The sequence below is a fragment of the Cervus elaphus genome, chromosome 5, assembly GCF_910594005.1.
Source record: "Cervus elaphus chromosome 5, mCerEla1.1, whole genome shotgun sequence".
Lineage (NCBI taxonomy): Eukaryota > Metazoa > Chordata > Mammalia > Artiodactyla > Cervidae > Cervus > Cervus elaphus.
The window spans coordinates 31572975-31599656 of NC_057819.1; the positions used below are offsets into that span (position 1 = coordinate 31572975).

The 26682-nt window shown below is 37.7% G+C and overlaps 3 protein-coding genes and 1 long non-coding RNA gene across 4 annotated transcripts in view; 3 read left to right on the plus strand and 1 right to left on the minus strand.

Annotated features, from left to right (window-relative positions):
- Positions 1-7895, plus strand: part of RXFP1 (relaxin family peptide receptor 1) — a 95042-nt gene extending 87147 nt beyond the window's left edge. The window contains exon 18 of the mRNA XM_043900736.1: positions 7435-7895. Within this exon, the coding sequence (XP_043756671.1) occupies positions 7435-7736 (302 nt within the window). The 3' untranslated portion in view covers positions 7737-7895. The remainder of the gene's footprint in view (positions 1-7434) is intronic.
- A 5014-nt stretch (positions 7896-12909) lies between these two features.
- On the minus strand, positions 12910-16133 carry C5H4orf46 (chromosome 5 C4orf46 homolog). The gene is made up of 2 exons (XM_043902312.1): positions 15721-16133; positions 12910-14438 (listed from the first exon to the last, which is right to left on the minus strand). The coding sequence occupies exons 1-2, from the start codon at positions 15901-15903 to the stop codon at positions 14283-14285; spliced, it is 339 nt and encodes a 112-aa protein (XP_043758247.1). The 5' UTR covers positions 15904-16133; the 3' UTR covers positions 12910-14282.
- Positions 16134-16225: 92 nt separating this feature from the next.
- ETFDH (electron transfer flavoprotein dehydrogenase) overlaps positions 16226-26682 on the plus strand; it is a 41262-nt gene continuing 30805 nt past the window's right edge. Inside the window, exon 1 of the mRNA XM_043902308.1 lies at positions 16226-16594. Within this exon, the coding sequence (XP_043758243.1) occupies positions 16561-16594 (34 nt within the window). The 5' untranslated portion in view covers positions 16226-16560. The remainder of the gene's footprint in view (positions 16595-26682) is intronic.
- Positions 16604-22307, plus strand: LOC122694061. Its single transcript, XR_006341092.1, has 2 exons — positions 16604-16883; positions 20277-22307. It is a non-coding gene; the product is annotated as an uncharacterized LOC122694061 (long non-coding RNA).

The following is a 26682-nucleotide window of genomic DNA, read 5'->3' on the forward strand; positions in this document are numbered from 1 at the left end:
TTCATTGTTGTGCATGGGCTTTCTCTAGTTGCAATGAACAGGGGCTACTCTCCAGTTGCTGTGTGTAGGCTTCTTCTCATTGAGGTGGCTTCTGTGTTGTGGAGCATGGGCTCTAGGGCATGCAGGCTTAGTAATGGTGGTGCCTGGGCTTAGCTGCTCCATGGCATGTGGGATCTTAGTTCCTGAACTAGGGATTGAAACAATGTCCCCTGCCTTAGCAGGTAGATTCTTTTATTTTTTTATTTATTTGTCTGTGCCAAGTCCTAGTGCAGCATGCAAACTCTTGGTTGCAGCATGTGGGATCTAATTCTCAGGCCCACTGCATTGGGAGCTCAGAATCTTAACCTATGGACCACCAGGGAAGTCCAGCAGGTAGATTCTTAATCACTGTAGTACCAGGAAAGTTCTCATGCTGTTTTGATTATGGCAGCTTTGTAGTATAGTCGGAAGTCATGAAGTATTATACTTCCACTTCTGTTCCTCTTTCTCAAGGTTGCTTTAGCTATTTGGGATCTTTTCTGGTTCCATACGAATTTTAGTATTCTTTGTTCTAATTCTGTGAAAAACGTCATGGGTATTTGGATAGGAATTGCATTGAATCTATAGATTGCACTGAGTAGTATGGACATTTTTGGCAATATTAATTCTTCCAATCCATGAAGATGGTGTATCTTTCCTTGTATTTGTATTATCTTCAGTTTTTTTCATCAGTGTCTTCCGATTTTCAGAATACAGGTCTTTCACTTCATTGTTAGATTATTCCTAGGTATTTTATTCTTTTTGATTTGAGTGTAAGTGGAATGGTTTTCTTGACTTCATGTTCTGATAGTTCATAATTGGTATATAAAAATATACACCTGGTCCTGGACCTTTTTGGGGAGTTTTTTAATCACAGATTCAATTTCAGTACTTGTAATTGGTCTGTTCATATTTTCTATTCCTTCCTAGTTCAGTCTTGAGAGATTGTACCTTTCTAAGTACTTGTCCGTTTCTTCTAGGTTGTCTGCTTTATTGGCATATTGTTTTTCATAGTAGTTTTATGATCTTTGTATTTCTATGATGTCAGTTGTAACTTCTTTTTCATTTCTGCTTTATTGATTTGGACCCTCTCCCTTGTTTTTTTCTGAGTCTGGTTAAAGAATTATTGATTGTGTTTATCTTTTCCAAGAACCAGCTTTTAGTTTCATTGATCTTCTCTATTGTATTTTTAGTCTCTATTTCATTTATTTCTGCTCTGTTCTTTATGATTCATTTCCTTCTACTAATTTTGAATTTTGTTTGTTCTTTTTTCCATAGATCCTGTAGGTGTAAGGTTAGGTTGTTTATTTGAGATTTTTCTTATTTCCTGAGGTAAACTTGTATTGCTGGGCTTCCCAGGTGGATCAGTGGTAAAGAAACTGTCTGCTAATGCAGGAGAAAGTGAAGTCGCTCAGTCGTGTCCGACTCTTTGCGACCCCACGGACTGTAACCTACCAGGCTCCTCAGTCCATGGGATTTTCCAGGCAAGAATACTGGAGTGGGTTGCCATTTCCTTCTCCAGGGGATCTTCCAGACCCAGGGATCGAACCTGGGTCTCCCGCATTGTAGGCAGATGCTTTACCGTCTGAGCTACTAGGGAAGCCATGGGTTCAATCCCTTGGTCAGGAAGATCCTCTGGAGAAGGAAATGGCAACCCACTTCAATATTCTTGCCTGGTAAATCCCATGGACAGAGAAGCCTGGCAGGCTACAGTTCATGGGGTCACAAAGAGTCAGATACAACTTAGCAACTAAACAACAACAACAAAGCTTATGTTGATATAGCTTGTCTTCTTAGAGCTGTTTTTGATGCATCCCAGAGATTTTAGATCATCTTGTTTAAATATACATTTGTCTTTAGGTATTTTTTTCTACTTCCTCTTTGATTTCTTCAGTGATCTGTTGGTTGTTTAGTAGCATATTGTTTAGCCTCCATGTGTCTTTTGCAGGTTTTTTCTTATAGTTGATTTCTAGTCTCATAGCATCATAGTCAGAAAAGATACTTGATATGATTTCAGTGTTCTTAAATTTACTGAGGTTAATTTTGTGGCCTAGCACATGATCTGCAGAATGTTCCATGTACACTTAAAAAAAAAGTATATTCTGCTTTCAGATGAAATTATATATATATATATAATATATACATATGTATTATATATAAAGTCAATTAACTTCATTTGGTCTAATGTGTCACTTGGGCCAGTATTTCCATATTGATTTTCTGTCTGGAATATCTGCTCATTGATGTGAGATTTTAAAATCCCCTACTATTATTGTGTTGATTTCTGCCTTTATGTTAATATTTGCCTTATATATTTAGATGATTCTATATTGGATGCATATGTATATATAATTGTTCTATGTTCTTCTTGATTTGGTCCCTTCATTATTAGGTAGTAAAAGTCTTTGTCTCTTGTGACAGTCTTCATTTTAAAGTCATTTTGTCTGATATAAATATTGCTACTCTGGCTTTCTTTTGATTTCCATTTGCATGGAATACCTTTTTCCATATTTCTTCCTGATTCATTCTTAAAAGATTTTATGTTTCTAGGAATTTATCCATTTCTTGTAGATGGCCCAGTTTGTTGGCATATAACTGCTAGTAGTCTTCTCTGATGATTGTACTTATATGATATCAACTGTAACTACTTTGTCATTTCTAATTTTATTCATTTTGATTCCTCTCTTTTTTCTTGATGAGTCCAGCTAAAGATCTATCAACATTTTTTTCAAAAACAAACTCTTAATTTCACTGTTCTTTTCTATTATTTTTAGTCTCTATTTCATTTCTTTCTTCTCTGATCTTTTTTACTTCCTTCTTTCCACTAACTTAGGCCTATGTTTGTTCTTTTTCTGGTTCCTTTATTAGAAAGTTAGGTTGTCTATTCGGATTTTTTAATTTCTTGAGGTAGTGATGAATCACTATATAAACTTTCCTCTTAGAACTGCATTTGCTGTAGCCCCTAGATTCTGGAGGGTTGTATTTCTATTTTCATTCATCTTAAGATATTTTTATATCCTCTTTTATTTCTTTGTTGACCCATAAGGTTTTTAGTAGCTTGTTGTTTAGTCTACACATTTGTGTTTTTCCAGTTTCTTCCTGTAATTGGTTTCTAGTTTCATACTATTGTGGTTGGAAAAGATGCTTGATATGATTTCAGTCTTATTAAATTTATTAAGGCTTGTTTTGTGGCCTAGCATGTGATTTGTCCTAGAAAAGGTTATTTGCACATTTGAGAAGATTATTTATCTGCTGTCTTTAATGGAATATTCTGTAGATATTATTAAGTCCATCTGATATAATGTGTTGCTTAAAGCCACTGTTTCCTTACTGATTTTCTGTCTGGATGATATAGCCATTGATGTGAGTGGGGTATTAAAGTCCCTTACTACCTTGTGATACTGTCAATTTCTCCCTTTTTGTCTGATAATATTTGCTTTATATATTTAGGTGCTTCTGTGTTAGGTATATATGTGTTTACAAATGTTATATCCTCTTCTTGGGTTTACCACTTTTCATTATATAAGTGCCCTTCTTTGTTTTTGGTCTCTGACTTCTCTTTAAAGTCTATTTTGTCTGATATGTATATTGTTAACCCAGCTTTCTTTCCATCTGCATGGAATATCTTTTTGCATCTCTTCATTTTCCTTATGTATGACTCTTTGTTCTGAATTGACTCTCTTGTAGATAGCATACAGATGGTGCTTGTTTTTTAATCCATTCAGTCACCCTATATCTTTTTTCTGAAGCCTTTAGCCCATTTATATTTAAAGTGATTATTGGTAGTTATGTACTTATTTCCATTTTGCTACTTGTTTTCTGGTTGTTTTTATAGATTTCCTTTTTGTCTTTTCACATCTATCCTTGATTTTCTTTAGTGTTATGTTTGGATTCCTTTCCCTTTTTGTGTGTGTGTGTGTATCTATTGTTGGTTTATGGTTTAGTTTCATATATATATGTGTGTGTGTATATACATATATATATACTTTTTATTCTACATTTTATTATTTCCCCGTGAAGTTTCCATTTGATATCTATTTTATAGCATTAACTGTTTAAGTTATACTTGATCTTTATTTTACAACTTTTGTCTTTTAATCTTCATACTAGTTCTTTTAAATAGTTGATCCACTGCCTTTTCTATATATTTACATTTATCCATAAGATTTTTTTCCTCATATATATTATTTTTTATTGCGGCCTTCTTTTTTCACTTGGAGAAATCCCTTTAACTGTTCTTGTAAGGCTGGCTTAGTAGTGATGAACTTTTAAATTTTTTTCTTTTGGGGAAACTCTTTAGTGCTGTTTCAATTCTGAATGATAGCATTGCCAGGTACAGTATCCTTGGTTATAGGTATTTTTCCTTCAGCACTTTTAATACATCAAGCCACTCCCTTCTGGTCTGCAAATTTCTGCTGAAAAATCAACTTGTAGGCAGGTCTTTATCTTTCTCTTGCTGCCTGTATCTTTAACTCCTGCCGTTTTAATTATAGTATGCCTTAGTGTGGATCTGTTTGAGTTCATTTTGTTTGGGACTTTATGTGCTTCCTGGGTCTGGATATCTGATTCCTTCTTCAGGTGAGGGAAGTTTTCAGCCATTATTTAATCAAATACATTTCCCCCTTTTCTCTCTCTTTTCACCTTCTGGAACACTTATAATGCAAATATTCGTATACTTGTTGTCTCAGAAGTCCTTTAAACTATCCTCATTTTTTAAAATTATTTTTTCTTCTTGCTACTCTAATTGGATGATTTACCCTATTCTGTCTTCCAAGTTCTTCTGTATCACCTAATGTACCATTGATATCCTCTAGTGTATTAATGGCTCAAATAAATTACACTTGGTGTGTTGAAATTCTAATAATTCCATGCTCGAGATGACCAGAAAGGAACACAGATCAAGATGATTATCAAGTAATTGCTTCATTTCTTCTAGAACATAAGAAATTTTTATTCCTGGAATACATAGCAATTTAAGGAACATTACCCCAGAGTGTGAGAGATGATAAAGCACTCTTTATATTTCAAAATAAGGTGCACCATACTCATTAGGACGATTGTTCTCAAAAACAGAAAATAGTAAGTACTGGTGAGGATGTGGAGAAATTAGAACTCTTGTACTGGTAGAATGTAAAATGGCACAGCTGCTATAGAAAACACTATGGTGGTTCCTCAAAAAATTAAACATAGAATTCCCATGGGACCCAGAAATTTTACTACTGAATATATACCCAAAAGAACTGATTATGGGAACCATAAATTCATACACCCAAGTTCAAGGCAGCATTATTCACAGAAGCCAAAATGTGGAAATGAAACAACCCAAGTGTCCATCACTGGATGAATGCTTAAACCAAATATGCTATATACACACAGTGGATTATTATTCAGCCTTTAAAGGGAGGAAATTTTGATACATGCTACAATATGGATACATTATGAAGACATTATGCTACTGAAACAAGCCAGTCACAAAAGGACAAATACTGTATGATTCCGCTTATATGAGATAACTAGTGTAATCAAATTCACAAAGACAGAAATTTTGTGAATGGCGTTGTCAGGGATTAAGGGGAAGAAGGTATGGGGGATTATTGTTTAAAGGCACAGAGTTTCAGTGTGGAAAGATGAAAAAGCTTTGGAAATGGATGGTGGTGATGGTTCCACAACAATCTGAACGTAGTTAATGCCACTGAACTGTACACTTAGAAATGGTTAAAATGGAAATTTTTATGTTATGTATAATTACCACAATAAAAATGTATAAAAATCCTGTTAACTGTTTGCATATTGCAATGTGCACTCACACTTTAAAAATTTATAAACATACAATTTTAACTTTGCTTTTTCCCATGGTTAGTGGTGATAGTGCCTTACATTTTACAAGTAGAAGAGGGAACATAGCATAAATTAAATCATAAAGAAAATATGAGTATTTGGTAGTTGCATATATACTACAGTAATTTTAAGATAAGTTTAGCCAAAGATATTTTTACTGAAATAAATATCTAGTCAAAAGCCTAAAAATGCATACCAGTTTTTCAAACCAGATAAATAGCAGAAATATATTAAGGATAAGCCTATATATTCTAAGAAATACTACACGCACTACCTAGTAATTAAAACACTTGCAAAGATATGATTTAAATACTAAACAATATTGTTTTTCCTAAAATTGAATCATATCAGAGTAATATGTAATCACCCGGTTAAAAAAAAAAAAAAAAAACATTTCTAGCTACTAGAATTCTTTTGTTGTTTGTATTCAGGAAGTTACTTAGCCCGAAACCTGTTTCTTGAAATGTCAGTTCAGTTCAGTCGCTCAGTTGTGTCCAACTCTTTGCGACCCCATGGACTGCAACACACCAGGCCTCCCTGTCCATCACCAACTCCCGGAGCTGACTCAAACTCATGTCCATTGGGTCGGTGATGCCATCCAACCATCTCATCCTCTGTCGTCCCCTACTCCTCCTGCCTTCAATCTTTCCCAGTGTTAAGGTCTTTTCCAGTGAGTCAGTTCTTCATATCAGGTGGCCAAATTATTGGAGTTTCAGCTTCAGCATCAGTCCTTTCGATGAATATTCAGGACTAATTTCCTTTAGGATGGACTGGTTGGATCTCCTTGCAGTCCAAGGGACGCTCAAGAGTCTTGTTCAACACCACAGTTCAAAAGCATCAATTCTTCAGCGCTCAGCTTTCTTTATACTCCAACTCTCACATCCACACATGACTACTGGAAAAACCATGACCTTGACTAGACAGACCTTTGTTGACAAAGTAATGTCTCTGTTTTTTAATATGCTTTCTAGGTTGGTTATAACTTTCCTTCCAAGGAGTAAGTGTCTTTTAATTTCATGGCTGCAATCACCACCTGCAGTGATTTTGGAGCCCCCAAAAATAAAGTCAGCCACTGTTTCCGCTGTTTCCCCATCTATTTGCCATGAAGTGATGGGACCAGATACCATGCTGTTAGTTTTCTGAATGTTGGGTTTTAAGCCAACTTTTTCACTCTCCTCTTTCACCTTCATCAAGAGGCTCTTTAGTTCTTCTTCACTTTCTGCCATAAGGGTGGTGTCATCTGCGTATCTGAGGTTATTGATATTTCTCCCGGCAATCTTGATTCCAGTTTGTGCTTCATCCAGCCCAGCATTTCACATGATGTACTCTGCATATAAGTTAAATAAGCAGGGTGACAATATACAGGGTGAAATGTCAGCACCCCCTCAAATACTAGCACCCTGGAAAAACATCCTGGAACTACATGTAGACTTGGTATTTAATTATGTGACATCGGTGAGGTGGTGGGGGGGAGGAAATTAAGACTAAAAAGACAGCTGGGGGAGAACTAAGAAAAAGATGTTTACATACCTTGTAAACATCCACAAAAACTCAACAAATTTCATTTTTCTCTTCCAGGTACCATAACCTCTTGGGTAGTGATTTTTATTCTGCCTATCAACAGTGCTTTGAACCCAATTCTCTATACTCTTACCACAAGACCATTCAAAGAAATGATCCATCAGTTCTGGTATAACTACAGACAGAGAAGATCTATAGACAGCAAAGGAAGTCAGAAGACATATGATCCATCATTCATCTGGGTAGAAATGTGGCCCATGCAGGAGATGCCTTCTGAGTTAATGGAGCCAGTTCTTTTCGCAGACCCCTCTAAATTATCACTTATTTCTCAATCAACTAGACTCAACTCCTATTCATAACTGACAGATACCAATTTCTACACAGAGAATACTGTGAGATGTTTCATGATGGATTTATGAGTTTAAACTAAATGCCACAAAATAATTTATAATAATGGCTAAAATCAATTCACTTAGAAGGACATGAGGTTATTTGGGAGAAATCAAAATGACTGATGCCTGTGTGAAGGGAAATAAATTATATTGATAATGTGTATGTATTAGTACATATTTTGATAGGAAATTAAGAGAAATATATTTCAGAAAGGCTCATTTGTTCTATTAGCATGCATTTACTGAGTACCCACTATGTGCATGGCACTGTGATAAATTCCTGGGAGCAAATAGTAAAAAATCTTGTCAATTTGCAATGTTAAATTGCATAACTACAAGAATATATTAATACAAAGTGCACCTGCAACTCTTAATCTAAGGTACAGCTTTGCCTGTCTTGAAAACATAAGGATCGTGGACACTTTTAAATAAAAGTTTAATGTTTTCTAATAATCAATATACTAACATCAGAGAAAATGTCTCATTACTGGAAAATGCAAATATTTTATTTTAAGAACTCATTTTACCTCTCTTCAAGTCTTCATACACTTGAGAGGCAATACACATTTATTCCTATGGAAAAAAAGGTGCTCTGATAATAGCTCAAAACAGCACCTTTCTATCAATTTCCAGCCCAGTTGTCTTTTTGCTTTATATGATCACCATTATATGAGATTGTAAAAAGGTGATAGAAGTATTGCAAAGGAATGAATCAGAAAAGCTAGAATGAAATCAGTGGAATAGAACTGAGAGTACAGAAATAAAACCCTCATATTTACAGTCAATTGATATTCAACAGATATACTAAGATAATCAAATGGGGAAAGAACAGTCTTATCAATAAATGATGCCAGTACAACTGGATATTACCATGCAAAAGAATGAAGTTGGACCCCTACTTTATACTATATATAAAAATTTACTCAAAACAGATCAATGATATAAACATAAATCACTTAGAAGAAAATATATGGGAAATCTTCAGAACCTTGGCTTTGACAGTGGATTTTTAGATATAACATGAAAAGTATGAGTAAGAAAAGGAAAAAATGGATAAACTGGACTTCAACTAAATCAAACACTTTTGTGCATCAAAGAACAGAAACAAACACAATAAAAAGACAACCTTCCAGAATGAAAGGACATTTTTACAAATCACATATCTGAGAAATATATAAAGAACTCCAAAATACATAAAGAACTCTTACAACTCAACAAAAGACAAGCAACTCAATTTTTCAAATGGTCAAAGGACTTGAATAGATATTTCTTCAAAGAAGATATACAAATGGCCAATAAGCATGTCCAGTATCACTAATCATTAGGAAAATACAAATCAAAACCACAATAAGATAACACTACATCTACTAGGGGATTACAATTTTTTTTTTAAAAATGGAAAATAACAAGCATTGGCAAGGATATGGCGACTAAGCCCTTTCTACATTGCTGGTTTTATTTGTGCATGCGTGCTTAGTCATGTCCGACTCTGTGACCCCATGGACTGTAGCCCGCCAGGCTCCTCTGTCCATGGCATTCTCCAGGCAACACTACTGGAGTGGGTTGCCATGCCCTCCTCAAGAGGATCTTCCTGACCCAGGGGTCGAACCTGCATTTCCTGAGTCTCCTGAATTGCAGGCAGATTTTGTACCCCCTGAGCCACCTGGGAAGCCCCTACATTGCTGGTGGGAATGTAAAATGATGCAGTCACTGTAGAAAACCTTTTGGTTGTTCCTCAAAAGTTTATCAGAGAATTCCCATATGATTCAGCAATTTCACTCTTGAGTATAAACCCAAAAGAAAACAGGACTCAGATACTTGTTTGCAAATACTCATCATAGCATTATTCATAGTTGCGAAAAGATAGGAGCAACCCAAGTGCCCATTAGCTGATGAACAGATAACAAAATGTGGTGTACACACACAATGGAATATTATTCAGCCACAAAAAGGAATGAATTCTGACACATGCTAGAAGATAATGTGAAATAAGCCAGACACAAAAAGTTGAAATAACTATATGATTCCACTTACATGAAATACCTAGAATAAGCAAATTCAGACAGAAAGTAGATCAGAGGTTACCAGGGTAGAGGGGTTGGAGAGATAATATCTGAGAAGTACAGGGTAACTTCTTGGGCAAAAACAAGTTCTAAAGGCTTCCCTGGTGGTCCAGTGGTTAAGAATCCACCTCCAATGCAGTGGACATGGATTTGATCCCTGCTCTGGGAAGACCCCACATGTTGTGGGGCAACCAGGCCTGTATGTCATCATTACTAAAGCCATATCTGAGTCTTTTCTGTTCGTACATGCTGCTGCTGCTGCTGCTGCTAAGTTGCTTTAGTCGTGTCTGACTCTGTGCGACCCCATGGACAGCAGCCCACCAGGCTCCTCCATCCACGGAATTCTCTAGGCAAGAATACTGGAGTGGGTTGCCATTGCCTTCTCCATTCTTACATGAAATAACACAAATACACTTTTTACATAAGAATGTCGTACTTTCAACAAAAATATATATATATTTACATATGCAAAGAGATTATAAGGAATTGGCTCATGAGATTATGGAGGCTGGCAAGTCCAAAAACCTGCAAAGCCAATATCCCAGTTCAAGTCCAAAGGCCAGAAGATACTGTAGAACCAGGAAAAGCCAATGGTCTGGTTCAAAGGTCATTAGGCAGGAAGGTCCATGGTTCTACTGATTGCATGAGGCCCACCCACATTATGGAGGGCAATCTGTTTTATTCAGTCTACTAACTGAATTGTTAATCTCATCCAAAAACACCCTCACACAAATACCCTGAATGTTTGACAAAACATATGGGTACCCTGTGATCCAGTCAAGTTGACACATAAACTATCACATATGGGGAAACTAAGTAAAATCACAGCCTTGAATATTAATAAGATTAACCAAGAGATAGGTAGCAAGGCATAATATAAACAAGCATATTAGTTTTGTTGTTGGAGACCCTCAGGCAAATTATTTCACCTCAGCCTGTTTTCTATTCTATGCTGCTCAGTCGCTTCAGTCATGTCCGACTCTGTGCGACCCCATAGACGGCAGCCCACCAGGCTCCCCAGTCCCTGGGATTCTCCAGGCAAGAACACTGGAGTGGGGTGCCATTTCCTTCTCCAATGCATGGAAGTGAAAAGTGAAAGTGAAGTTGCTCGGTAGTGTCCGAATCTCAGCGACCCCATGGACTGCAGTCCACCAGGCTCCATCCATGGGATTTTCCAGGCAAAAGTACTGGAGTGGGATGCCATTGCCTTCTATTCTATAGATAGGAATAATATCACTTTCCTCAAAGAGCTAATATGGTTACATGAAATAATGTTTATAAACCTAACATTGTTTGGCATTTATTTCATGCTCAGAATTTTTGAAACTAAACACAGTATTTTAACACTAAAAATTCCATTTTACTGACGTCATCCTCTTGAGGCTCTTAAAAAAGTTTACATCAGTCAGAACATTAAGTTGTCCTCTGAGGTTTATGTAGATTTGGCAATGAACTACTAAGTTTAAAATTTTTTTGGCTTTAAGAAAATGTTTATGTTTTGACCTCCTTCCCCATCTCTCCCATGAAGCAGAGCAAAAAGAAATATAAAAAGGGATGAATTTTTTTTAAGTCACTCTTGAAAATAAGATGAACTTCTCCGTGGACCACACATGGCAATAGAACCTGTGAGCAAAGCTGAGCTGTGGGCCTGTGGACTCCAAACTATAGCAGCTATGAGTTTTGCAAGAGGAATTAAGTGTCATCAGAAGGCTCACTGCCTGAAATTGGGGGTTAACCCAAGCAAATGGCAATTAAATAAAATTAGAAATCAATTAACATGATTTTTCTACCTTAGAAAAACATATGTTGGGGGATGGGGCAGGCAGGGAGAGGAACTCACACACACAAAGACCAAAGTAGTACAGATCACATTTACGATACAGCTAAACTAGGGGAAGTTACAGAGAATCATAGCATGAGATGAAGCAAAGAGATCAAAAGAATGAATGCAGAGCTCAGACCAAGTCATTTATTTGGTAACTGAATGACATATAGCATCTGAAACATGGTATTTGGAGGAACAGCTATACACATACAAAAATAAATAAAACAAAACCCAAGAGCTAAACCACAAACAAAAAGAAATTCAGGTGGATTAAACATCTAAACACTAAAAAACTTTTTTTTAACTTTTGGAAAGATGTACAGGAGAGTATCTTTATGACATTTGCTAGACAAGACTCAGAAAACACTATTATGAAAGACTGGTGAGAATTCATTAAAATTAAAAATGTTTATTTAAGAAGACTCTATAATCAAATACAAGGATACACCACAGACTTCAAGACAGTTGAAACATACATAACAGAGCATTATGTAGTATCGAAAATATGTAATAGCTATAAATCCATAAGGAAAAGACAAAACATAACAGAAAAATGGTCAAAAGGTATCGCCTGCAAAATCACACCACATTTCCTCAATGTCCTGTACTTACACGAGGCAGCACTATTCAGTGTGGGGGACCATCTATAAGAAATGAATATCAGAAGACCATTGGGGCCCTCTGGAGGCTGGTTACTACACACACAAAATAGTATTTTTTTTATTTGACATACAGTCAATAATATTAGTTTCAAGATAGTACTTTGTAGTGTTTTGATAACACATATGTGTATCAAAAACATAAAAACACAAACTAGAATATGCAATCCCTCTAGGACAGAGGTTATCTCTGGGGAGAAAGGGATGGAATCAAAAGGTAATAAAATAAGTTTCAAATGCATTTAACACTTACATATTAATATGTTCACAGATCTAAAGAAAACATAACCAAATGCTAAAATTTCTTAAATATGCATGGTGGAAACATATGGGTGTTAAGTGATTCACCTTCCCTCTTAGGTTTGAAATATTTCAATAAGGTTTTATTTATTTATTTATTTTAGTTTTCCGCCTGAGATTTATTTTTTTTATTTATTTTTTTCCATTTATTTTTATTCGTTGGAGGCTAATTACTTTACAATATTGTAGTGGTTTTTGCCATACATTGACATGAATCAGCCATGGATTTACATGTGTTCCCTATCCCGTCAATAAAGTTGTAAAATAATGAACCTGAAGAAATGAAAAGAACATTTGCTTTGAACAAGCTTATTTTTATAGATTTTAAAAATTGCAACTTTCACAACACGTAAGAAAAATATTTTTCTAATATCAAAATAAGCATCTCTTTGGTATAGCAACACACCACAAGTGTTATCTTTAACATAAAAAATTAATCAAGAACTGTGACTTCATATGTTAAATAAAACTATCCTTTGCCCATCCATGTGTCCCCTTTCACAGGCCCATTGTGGGGCTTGGAAGTGTAGTTCTGTGCATACCTCCACAGCTACAAAGAATTAAGATGCTGCATCAGATACGTACAGAAGTCACACAACAGAGAATTAGTTGGCTTAATCACCAACATATATGACACAAACTCACCAAGAGAGAGAGCATGTGCGCACAACATAAGATATGAGACAAGTAAAACAGCAATGTCATGAAGATCAAATAATATGAAAATAATTACATCATTTAAATTTGATGCATTTTTTAAAAGTACTTGTTTAGAATTATTACATTCAGAATTTAAAATTATTACCTGCCAAGCTCCAAGAATAATAATACAGAGCCATAATTTTGATAAGGCACTTTAAAGAGAACAATTAAACATACAAAACAGTGACTATGAGAAATATCCATAAAAGCAGTTAACCTCAGAAACAGAGAAAAAAAATATGTATTTTTTCAAGATAGGCTTCAGTAAGTTTTTTTGAAAAGCATCACAGAGGGGTGAAAAATATTTATCATATATTTTTAAAAGTTGTTACCAAAGTTCAAATTCCTGTTAAAAAAAAAAAGATAACATTTTCCTTCAAGTCAGTGAGGTTCTGACTCAAATACTTTTTCAAGAAACAATTAGCATCTTTATGCTAAAATCAAGAAGGAAAAGCAGCTTTCAATCATGCTGTCAACTCTTATTTAACAAACATCTAGTGACTGTTGTGTAACAGTGTTTTAGGTTGCTGGAAATATGTAAGTAACTAAGACACAATCATTGGTTCTAGGGAACTTAGCCCAGTGGAGCTAACTCTAACAATGGTAACATGAAAGTTTACCTTCTTTGGCTCATAAATAAAGCTCAATTTCAAATTCTGCTATTCTTGGAATCTTCTTGCAAATAGAAGAGCATAATGGTCCACCTAGTTTGCTACTGGTAACACTGTGGCATTATTATCTACTGATTAACTTTCATAAAAGATTCTTTGAAAGTTCAGAGGACAGAAAGTGTTTAAAGATAAATATGAATCAGCCTCAAAAATAACATCAGCATTCTGTTTTCACAAAATGAAGAAAACCAAGAAAAATTTCATCTTCAGTATCCAGAACCGTGCGATTATCCAGTCCCTATGGTACATGTGCAAACATCCTAGGTAAGGAGGTATGCATTATTACAGTCAAATTAGTTGTCAGGCTTCAAGGAATCATAGCCTTCTTTCAAGAGGTCCCGCCATGTTTTAAGGAAACGTGCATTTTCTGTACATTTGAAGGCAAGCTCTTCCACTTGAGCTGATACTGCAGATGTGGCTTCCAGAAGTTTGGTTAATGAAAATGCTGCCTGAAAGTTTAAAAAAAAAAAAAGAAAAGAAAAGTCAAACAATATAAGTTTATTTTTTAAATTATCTCCCTATTTTATGAACCTGGCTGAAAATAGCTTAGAATCCAATGCCCAAGTTCTTTTCTTTAAAAGTTAAAAATCTTTAAACTAAGACACGCCAGCTTTTTAGTGGAACCTAAAAAAATTTTCTACACTAAGTAAGCTTTGAGGACATATGTCTACTAGAAAGATATACATTATGTATGAGACATGACCAGTCAGCATCTTTTTCGGGTGCTAATACACTAGTCTCATTTAGCTCAACAAGACGACTTGGGCCCGTTGACACCAAGTACCAGAAGTATTTGAAGGACTTATGATACAGCTCTTACTGATGGGAGGAAGGGACTTGCTCCGCTATTTTTATGTTTAACACTGCAGTCCATGAAATCGTATGAACCAAAGAACAGACACTCTAAGCTCACAATTAACGCCAACAAAAACAACACCCATGCAGAAAACACAGCACTCTTGGTGGAAAACTCACTTCTTGATCAAATGCTTTCTTCACCCACTGTATAAAATAACACTGTTCCTGGGTAACAAACACGTCAGCACTGCATTCTACACGCTCACTTGGAACCAGCCTGGTTCAGCAAAGATGAAGCTGTGTCAGCATTTCAGCCATCTTTTTAAAACAACAAATACTTGCTGAGGAATAAGAGAATAACAGAGTTCACCCCGCGGTTTGCAATCTGCACAGGAGGATCTCCCGGTTAAGACATCACCCTACAGACTTCATTCACTTGACATTAAATCGAGAAACCCGACTGTGTGTGATGGGTGGCTGGATGGCTGTGAGTGTACGCGCGCGTCTACAAACTGGAGACTCAACAGGAGCCGTCCAGACCAGGAATCCCGGCCATCAGAGGGACGGGTCTTTGTACTGTTAGGGGAAGCAATCTGGACCACGGGGCGGGGACTAACCCATCCTAACTGGGTCCGCCCAGACGGATAATCGCCTAGCCAGCAGGCTCTGGGCAGGCGGCCAACTAAACAGGGCTAGGGGGAGGGAGACGGCTCAAGTCCCAGCAGAGGAATCCCTGTCTGGCCCTCAGCCCCGCGGACTAGGCAGGGCGGTGGGTTTGTGAACTGCGCCGTTTCGGGTTACAGCGCGAGAGCGGAACCAGACCTCCAGGCACAAAGACCCGGCGCGGGCGCGGCGGGAGAGGGATGCCCTGGACTCCCGACGCGGCTCTTGAATACGTGAGGGACACCGCCCGGACCCGCCGGCCGCACTCACGTCTCCGATCTGCAGCTCCACCTCTTCCAGCGGGTCCACCAGTCGGCCGCTGCTCTTGCTCGGAACCGGCCAGCCCAAACCTCCCGGGGCGCCGGGGGAAGATGCTGAAGACGTGTCTGAAGACGAAGGAGAAGAAGGGGGCGGCGGCGGCGGGGAAACCTGTAGCCCTTCAGGGTTCGCCATGGAGCGGGGCTGGGCGACTGGACCGGACTTGAGAGGCCGAACCAACACCAACCGTCTCTTTCAACCGCTCGCGCCCAAAGCCCAGCGGGCCCGCCTCCTCTCGGCTCTCCGCCAGTGACCGCGAAGCCTTGTCACTTTCTAGGGACAGCCAATCAGATGCCAATGAGTTAGCCTGCGGCTGCTCTCCGCTCCAGGGGAAAACCTCCCAACGGGCTCCCAGACGCCGGAGCAGAAGACCACAGCTCCCAAGGTGCCGTGCGCGCCGCTCCGCCTCACCGTCTTGGGGCTCTGCTGCGCGATTCACCCTGGGATTTGTGGTCCCCCACCCCAACCATTCCAACGCCCTTAGCGCACGCCGGGTGAGAGGCCGCGCAGCCTGCAGCCGCGGGCGGCGCTGGGACTTGGAGTCCCTTCCCTTGCCACTTCGGTCCGTGTCCCGGAAGCGCAGCTGGCGTCGCGTCGCGTCACTCGTGGCGCCCGCGCACAGCAGACAGGCGGGAGCGTGGTGAAGCTGGAGCGTTCCGCGGAGCCCGCAGGTGGTGACTGCCTGCGTCCCGGCCGGCGATGGCGCCCCCAGTGGCTTAGAGGTCCCGAGCCCTTACGACCCAAGCCCAACCTCCTTCCCCGGCGTGCGCCAGCGTCCTTTCTGCTGTGAACATGCAGGTGCTGCTGGCCAGATTGGCCTGCCCGGGTGAGCGGGGTCTGCGGGCGCGGGTTGACACAGCAAGGGCGCGGGGCAGTCCGGTCTCGCCTCACTAGGGAGGAACTCGGGCAAGGGCGCGCGGTCAGCGCCAGGTGGATCCTGGGTTCCTCCCCGGGCTTGTCCCTATTGAAAAAGTTGACAACTAGGGCAGAGGTCACGGGCGGAGGAAACTTGTCAACGCGGCTCCCGAGCGGAATTTTCCCCGAACCCTGGTGCTGACCCTCTTCCCAAAGCCCAGATGTTGTCCTAGACTTGCAACAGCCTTGTTGGAAAATAGGTAAATTAACTATTACACAGGTTTTCTCCTTGGTCCTCGCCTGACGCGTCTTGCAGCCGTCCTACTACTTTCTTAAGAATTTGAACTCTGTTGTGTCATGTTGACTTTTATATGGTACCCAAGTCATCAGGTTATCTCTGGAATTTTTCTGTGTTGTCTAAAATTAACTCTACGGCGTATCGTGTTATGGTTGCCCCTAAAACCATCATGATGATTTAGTAAAATACCTCATTACCTCCCCTTTCACCTTAAAAAAAAAAAAGTAGAATGATGTCGTTGGACGGTTTTTGTTTGTTTTACTTAAAAACAGTTTTAAAAATCAAAACAAAAAGTTTACTCCAAGATATCTCTCAAAACTGACTTAATTTTTTTCTGTAGTTTATTTAAGTTAAATTTTGGTTCTAGAATAAACAAGTGTACATATTGCAGATTCACGGATATTCTTATGTAAATTTTCACAAAAGTAGAATTTTGTCAAATTTGTCTACTATGTATTAAATAATTGGAATTTAAAGTTTCTATTACTGGTGCGTGTTTTATGACACCTAATGTGTAAATACTGTTGAATGAAAAAAAAAAATGCACAGCCTAAAAGGTTGAGGATTATGTTTTACTCAACAGGCACAGGGAGAACTTAGCCTAGGAGACAGCGTCTTAAGATAGCTCTGAGGGACAGTTCTGAAGAGGTAAGGTAGAAGCCAGGATATATAGGAGTTTTTGCAAAAACAAACAAGCTGAAACACACAAAATAGGTAGTTGGAGCATCAAAAGATTACTGCTAATTAAAAAAATGTATCTCAAGTTAATTAATTTAGTGCTTTTTTGTGTATGGGAAGACGTAAGAGCTTGGGCTCATTGAAATCATTCCTTTGATGTGCATCTCCACTATCTAGGCCCAGTGTCCTGCTTTTCTCCATCGTGAATCCCTTCAGAGTACACAGTCAGGGACAGCTGCAGTAGCTGAGAGCTTGATGGCCACAGCATCCTTTGTTTACTGATACAATAGGTGATATTCCTTGTCCACAGTGCCTCCTCTAACTCATAAATTTGACCACCATTTGGGAGTCATTTCATGACCAGTTTTTGTCCCTTGGTGCTAGGAAGGTTCATTCCTAGATCAGGCAAAGATTCTGTTAATAGGCCACCCAATGTGTTATTTTTGGATCAGGCCCTGTTGATAATCTGAAATTCTCTGGAGTGCCTGTCTCACTAGTTTATTATGATCCAGGAGATGTTTTCCCTTGTCATTTCTTCCCATATCTGAAGTTGCACTGTTACAATTATTCTGTATAGAGTTAATCTATATGTAAATTGTCTTAAGACATTAATTTTGTTGGAGGCCTGGTTAAACATTGGATGATGCCAAAGGAAATCTTATGAAATAGAAAGGATATAAGTAATTCAGCTCACTACATTAATAAGGTCATAGTGCAGCAGAGAGAGGGACAAGTCATAAGTAATTTGAATCCAACAAGAGAGCAAATTAAAACAATGATCAGTATAACTAGCTGTAGTCTGGTTGAAATAAGCCCTCCAATCCACAGGAGAACCAACTGAACAAGCCAAATTTTGGAGGGATCACGTAGAGAGAAAGATAATGTTTCATCTTCATTTACAAAGGTATACTTTATCAACTTGTAGGTAAGTGTAAGAGGAAAGGTTTTTCAGTTCAGTGATATGATCTGAAAGTTATCAGGAATTTTTATTTGCCAAAAAGTCATTTTTATAAATCTTGAAGATCTTCATTTTACAAAAGCATCAGAGTGAAGCAATGATTGTCTATAAATGACAAAATACTTCAAATGACATGGCTAAAGATCTGATTACAATGCAATTGACAAGAAACTTGGATATTTCTGTGACAAACAGCATTTTAAGATAATAACTATAAGTATCATTGATAGCATTATATTGATAACAGGACATACCAGACTTCTGGGAGTTCTTTATAAATTTTAGAATATCTGTATTAATGACTAACCTTAGATGGCTTTACCACCACTTATGTGACAATGTTTCCCATGTATGTTAACATAAATGAACCTAATTAGTTTAAAATCTCTCTTTGTGATATCAGGGTTCCTTTGGAGTATCCCAGAGTTAGTTGAAGGTCAAAAGGACTTTAGTTAGAATTTGCTATTTGGGAAGTTTGTCAAAAATATCAAGATTTCAAAACACTGGTCAAGTAGGATCATAGGTCATTGTGAAACAACACTTATTCACTTAACCAAAGTGACAGAATAGTTCAAAAGCAAAAACAGATCATTTAGAAGCACAGAAACTCAATCTGTTATCAAAAGCAGGGAAAATTTTGTTCTCTGTTAACAGAGAGAGGAACCAAGACCAATCCTACTCCAGCCTGCTTTTAATTACAAAATCCATTTATGTTATTAAATTTAATCTAATCCTAGCTGGGCCATTTCCAAAACTCATTTTTCAGGGCTTCTTTTCTATAGACCTTCCACAACTTTCTCTGTTCTTATTAGTTTGTTCCTTAATTGTTTATCCAATTGACTCTATGACAAAATCACCCTTACATTTCCAACAGGTTCATTTCTATTCTTCAATCTTCTTTTGCTGAAAACATACCTCCTACTTTCCTTATACAATGAACTACTTCCCTTGATAGTTTTAGTAGCTTTGATGACGTGTTATAGTTTTAACCCTTAAAAACCTTAATCTTTAGCAGAAACCTAAAAGGAATAAGTGACTGTGAACTGTTTGTGAAACCAGCATTTCCCATTTGGGATATTCTATAACTTCTAGAAACATATATTTTCTCATAACATAATTTCTTTCTTCTATGTGATACAAGACATGTCCAATAAAGCCAAAGATCTTTAGTTTCCCTCTTGTGAGGAAACAAAAGTAGGTAAATTTAGACCTGTTTAGCAATTAATGTTCCACTATTTTATCTTATATGAAATAACGTGGATATTCAAGGAATTCCCATCATTTAACTTATCAAAATTCAAATTACCAAAAATCTGAACAGACTATTTTAAGATAAACATACCCAAAACAAAAGAATTCCTAAAGAGTTGACCTGAAAATTCTTCTCTCATTTACCTTTATTTGGTAACTTAAAGTCATATCAAGTTAAAATTTTTTTTTCACATTGACAAACTTTGTAACAGAAATGACATGAACTTACTGACCTTCAGTAAACTTACATACAATAAAAGTAAGACATGTCTGTATTGACTAAACCAATGAGCTTAAGATAACTTTAATATTAGATATTAATTTAATATTGAATATTTTCTAAACCATGTGAGCCCCAAATTCCCTCCAAGTTTCTTTTATATTTAGAAATATTTAATTTGTAAGTACTTACTTTAAGTCAATTAAATAGAGCTCTTTTATAAGTTTAATTTTGTTCATATTTTCCAGAGTTAGAGATATCTCATATGTGACGTACACCGAGACACATAAACAGACAAAACTAGAGATCGCATAGCTTCACTCTAAAAGCTTCATTATGAATCAGGTATTACCATATAAACTCACAAGTTTATAAGTAACAGTTGGAATAAGATAAATTTGTTTGCTCAGATTACTACTTCACTATTTGTAGAAAAGTCTTCAGATTTATATTTGTCCTTGATAAACCCTTAAGGAGGCTAAGAATTAGATTTTGGGTGAGGGAACCTTTCCAACAGTTCGAGTTTTAAAAGGTCTTTTTCCCATTTCCCCTACTCCATTCCAGGTTTTATTTGATTGAGCTAATTAGGCTCAGTCTCAGTTCTTTGGGAGCTGTCTTTACATTTCTGATCTGTAGAGACTTGCAAGATACAGTAGCTCCTGATATTAAAAGGTTGATTTGCCCAACTATACTTACTTTGATTTGCTTTTGTATCAGAGATTTCCAGCTAAACTGAAAATCACAAAAGAGTCCTGGGTTATAGAACTTTAGGATTTAATTTGTCATGCCTTCAAAAACTTGCATGAGGCATTGACAAAGCCCCTCTTTTGAGAACACAGGTTAGACCCAGAGCAAAATGTCTATTATTTTTTTAGCCCCTGAATATTAGTTCCCAGTTTTTACTTTATATTGTCTTGGCTCAGGTAACCATATTGATTTCCTTTCATATGTTTAAATAATATTTTCTGAGGGCCAGATTCAAATACCCTGTCTTATAATACCAAGCAGAGGAAGCCCAGTGAAACATGTCTATCCCACAATATAATTCAGCAGAAGACTTGTAAACATCTTATATAAAGCCTTATTTAAATGTACCTATTTTTATAAACTTTCATCCCAATTCTGTCAACTTTTATACCTTTAACTTTGGTTCCCATTAGAACCCAGTCAACAAGCTTTGGTCTTAAAAGGAGTCCTAGAAGCTTTCCTTTCTTACATTCTCCAACCATTTTATCTATTTTGTATAAAAGACTCAGATCCCTAGTGAGGGATTGAGCCAAGGGACACAAGCCCTCTTGTCAGTCTTGTAACTTGACTAATAGGTCTAACTGTTGCCGCAACTAATTGTTGGTCAGATAGCTAATTATAATTTTTTTCCCAGCCTTTTAAGGGTATATATTTTTTAAACTGGGTAAGTAGAGCAGACTTGTTTGGGGCTCATTAATACTGGGAACCAACAGGGTGTCCCTTTGGCTCATTCATCTTTACTTAGTGTTGCATCAAAACTTTTTGCTTTAATGCCATTAACACCTGTCTTATTTATCCCATTTATTAACAACCATCTATAGATTTCTTTATTTTGGGGGAACAAGTACCTTAAAAATTTTCATCTTGTTGGGAAGAAGTCTGTAGACTTCCGTTTCTGTTTTTTTTTTTTTTTTAACTTTCATCTTAACATTAATTATTCTAATGCTTTTATTAGCATCTATAAGACCCATTGAGGGGAAGCAGAGACCACAAATAAGTCTTCCCAAACTTTTTTTCTTTGTTTGTTTTAAAGGAGTTCTTAGGTTAATCATTATATGTGTTTTCCCACCCTCTAATTTGCTTCTTTCATGGGTACCAATAAAACAGTGCTTGTTATGAGAGCTCTCTAAAAATTTACCAATTTAAGTTTTTCCATTTAAAAGATCATCATCTGGCCATTAATGAGCTATATGTTAATAGTGACTCAAACCTATAACATGCAAGAGGCTTCCCCACAAGAGAGTGTGGAGGATGCCACCTAAACAAGATCCAGAAGCTTTACTCCCCAAAGTAGTCTGAGGAAATGAAGGCTGACACAATAAAGGTTAAGATTACGAAGTGCCTGGGAGTTGGCACAGTGGACAACAGACTGTGCAGAATCTCAGTCTGTTCGATTGGCTGACAGATGTACACCATATGTGTACCTTCTGGATGGCAGAGACCAAGTTTCAGGACACACACACATGCACACACACACCCCCACCCCCACCCTGTACACCACCAAGGATCAAGTAGGCATTTAGGCAAGTAGGCAAAGACACAGAGAAATGCAAGTTCTTCCTAGAGGGCTTTTGTTTGTTTTAGGTCAGAATTCTGAAAAGATGTTTTATCAAGCTGGCTTTGTCTGACTTAACTCTGTACACAATGAAAGAACCCCATCTTAGTCATTTTCAAGGCATGATTTCCTGTAATTCCCAATTAAGTAAGTACTTGGAAGTATAAGTTTTGTATATAGATAAACCTGGCTGGAATGTTAACTGGAGGCAAAGATGTTAGGCCAGCCTCTCACTTAATCACCCAGTCCAGAGCACTCAGTGTCTTTCAGCCAGGGAGCTTTCAACTCAATATCTTTCATCTGGGCAGCTAGGTACCTATTATACTTCACCAGATAAAACTCAGAAGCATCAACCAATAGTCTGGAGCGCCTAGAGCCAGGAAAGAGTCACCCAGATTCGTCTTGGCTCTCCAGGGAGGTGGGTGAGCAGGAGAGGCCACTGCTGGTACCAGGGCTCTCTTTCCTTGTAGAGTTCAGGTGAAGGACAGAAGTCAGCTCTAGGTCCTTTTGGGGTCACCAACTAGTCAGGTCAACTAGTGGGGGGTGGGAACAAAACCTGAAAGTTGAGCGTTATGTTTTATTCAGCAGACACGAGTGCATGCTCAGTTGCTAAGTCATGTCTGACTCTTTGCGACCCCATGGACTGTAGCCCACCAGGCTCCTCTGTCCAGGGGATTTCCCAGGCAAGAATACTGGAGTGGGTTGCCATTTCCTTCTCCAGGGGATCTTCCTGACTCAGGGATTGAACCCGTGTCTCCTGCATTGGCAGTCAGATTCTTTACCACTGAGCCACCAGGGAAGCCTGATATGATCAACAGACATGCTGAGGGCTTAAACCCAAGAGACAGCCTCTGAGATAGCTCTGAAGGACTGTTCCAGAGAGTTACGAGAAGAGCCAGGATATACAGGAGTTTAGGGCCAGGGAGTAAAAACAGAAAATCCAGGTAGGTGGAACATCAAAAGGTTACTGCTAATTAGAGAAAACTAGACATCTCAAATTAATGAATTTAGCACTTTTCTCTGTATGGGAAGACGCAAGAGTCTGGGCTCATTGCAGTTATTCCTTTGACAGGCATCTTTACTATCTAGGGCCAGCACCTTGCTTTTCTCCATTCTGAATCCCCTCAGGGTGTACTGTTGGAGGCAGCAGCTGTGGCTGATGGCTTGATGGCCTCAACATCTTTTGTATACTTAAATTAGCAGGTGACATTTTTTGTCCACAATATGCTTCATGTTTTTCAGAATAGAGTAATCAGGTGCAATCTGCCCTCCTCCTAATTTAATTGAAATCATTCTTGGGTCAGGTGCCATCCAAATCCCACCAAAATTACTATTTCTGTTTTCACTGGGTCTCTAAATCATTGCTGTTTTCATGGCCTGGTGTTAGGACTACAGACATCAAAGAGATGGACACAGAATTGCCATCAGTGTGATTTTGTATGGTGTATCATAAGTTCTCTGAACTTTTTGACCTCACTTCTTTACCAAAATTTAGTCAAGGTGTCTAAGTGTTAAATCTCTAAAGTTAAGTGTCAGGTTTGTATTCAGAAAAGGGGTAAAGGTTGTGACTTTTTTTAACCCTCTGAAGGAAATTAGACTACCTAGTTCCAGATATTTTTAAGAAAAGTATTAGCTATATAAGCAATGGAATTACAGTTTTGTCTGGTACCGAATCATCAGATTTCAAAAGCAAATGATAACTTCTGTATGCTGAATTACAATGCATCAAAAAATTTGCTTTTTTATAGTAAATAAGTATTCTTTTAAATGATGATAATAATACTCTATTTGAACTCTGGAACTGAGCTCTCCCATACTATTTTTATCTACCTTTTTTTTTTTAAGATTTAGTAAAAGTAAAAAGGGATAAGTGGATTTTAAAAAGTTATTCCCAACATTATAGTTTTTAGTATGCTGCAAGTAGAGAAAATTAATACCTTGATTTTTTTTTTTTAATAAAAGAGTGACTCTCAGAAAACAGATTTTTAGTGTTTAAGAGGCTTTAGGGTTCAGTGCTTCAAACCTCTTCCCCTCCTGTGTTCATCATAATCTAATTGATTGTCTGATGCTAGGTTTTACTTTTTAAAAATTCATTTTATTGGAAAGAATGAAGCATAAAAATAAATGTTATGCAGTTGAGTGCGTAAGAATATAAATAATTAGCCTTTGCCAGGCTGACATCTCCTTTTAATCAGAAAAGAAGGAAAGCAAGAAGAGGAAGGGAGGGAGGAAGGAAACAGCTAGTTTCAGGTCCTGTAACTTCAGAGACCAGGTCAAGTCCAGTTGTAGCCTCAGAGTTTGACTGGTGTTGCAAGGATAGAGACTAGGTTGGCTGCAGTCATCTGAATTTCTCTCTCTGCTGTAAATGAGGATTGTAGCTGCCCCACATGTCTCATAAAGTCATAAAGAGTACCATGTGGTAATAAAATTGAAGATTCATAACTGTTATATATGCTCATGAAAATATAAATTTTATTATATACTCCAAATTCAAAATGCAAAAAAACCTTTGTTGAGATTCACTGTTTATTTATTGTTCCATGTTTAGAAACTCGTTCACATGCAGACAGATGCTTCCCTATGAGAGACAAAAACTGAGAAAGGCCTCATTGTTATCATTATAATCCAGGAATTAGTTTTAGGAAAATAAACCAGAGATTTGCGAATTCCTGGGTGACAGTTAAAACTGTACTTAGGAAGGTACCTATTGGGTTAACAAATGTGTATTAGTCACTTGTGATTAGGAGGGTACCTGTCAGGTCAACAGATGTGTATTAGTCACTTGCTTTGTGTGAGACGTACTGGGTCCTGCACAATAGTGTTTTCTAGGCAAAGGTTGACAATAAACTTCAGAGCTGATGAAGTGGGGAGAGTTCATAACTTGCTGAATTCAAACACAGAGTAGACAAACTCCAGCGTCTGTTCACTTGGCCTCTGCCTTATTCTGTGTTGTCTTTTTTGTTTGTTTCTTCAGTTAATAAGTGTTATTTCTTTTAGCAGCTTTAGATTAAAAAAAAAAAAAACTGAGCAGAAAGTACACGGTTTCCTTCTAACTTTCTCCCATCCCCTGATAACATCTTGCATTGGTGTGGTACATGGGTCACACTTGGGGAGCCAGTGTCGATACATTAAAGGTCAGAGTTTGTATCAGGTTTACTCTGTGTTGTACATTCTGTGGGTTCTGACAAATGTGTAATAACACATATCCTCCATTAATAACATCATCATACAGAATAGCCTTGCTGCCCCACAGATCCCCTTTTTTCCACATATTCATCCCTTCCTCCCTCTTTCTGAACACCTGACATCCACTGATCTGTTACTGTCCCTTTTCTAGAATGTCATAGAGTTGGAATCATAAAGGATATAGCATTTTCAGTATGCATTTTCATTTCCTCCAGTGTCTCTTCATTTCTTTTTAGCACTGATTAACATTCCATTGTATGGGTGCACCACAGTCTGTTTATCACTTACCTATTAAAGGACATCTCCCAAGTTTTGATAGTTATGAATAAAGTTGCTATAAACATTCAGGTGAATCTTTTAAACTCTGGATATTTTATTGTGATAAGAACACAACATGACATACACACCTTTGACAAAATTTTAAATGTATGTTGTTGACTATAGGTGCAGTGTTGTACAGTAGAGCTCTAGAGTTTGTTCATTTTGTTGGTGGATTTTTGTATGGATGTTAATTTTCAACTCATTTTGGTGAATGCCGAATGCAATAGGAATGGCTGGATCCTATGTTAAGAGTATGTTTAGCTTCAGAAGCAAGTATCAGAGATACAAAGAAGTGTAGGAAGAGTTGATGGAGCACTTTCTTTGCTCAGCCCCAGCAACGGGCACTAGGTTTTCAGGATAAATCAGACCATCTCTGCCTTTGAGGAACCCATGAGCTGAGAGGAGACAGATAAGACAATCCTGTACAATGTGTTACAAGAGCAAGGAGGGGGTTAGAACTATCAAGAAGAGTTTTCAAAATTTCCAAAGGAAGTTTAACCAGTATAGAAAAGTGAAGGAAAATTCCAGACAAAGAGGGGATTTCCCAACAGTTCAGTGGTTAAAGCTGTGCGTTTCCACTGCACGGGGCACAGGTTCTGTCTCTGGTCTGAGATCTAGGATCCTGCATGCCTTGCTGCCCAGCCAAAAAAAAAAAAAAATTTTTTTTTCTTAAAATTCCAGACAAGGAAAATAGCAAGTTATCCACTTAAGAATGGTTAAAATAATAAATCCTATGTTATATATAGTTGACCATGATAATAATATAAAAAAACAGCAAAATAGCAAGCAAAGGGCCTAGTGGTATTAAAAAAATGCAGTATTTGGGAATGTGTTTAATAGATTAA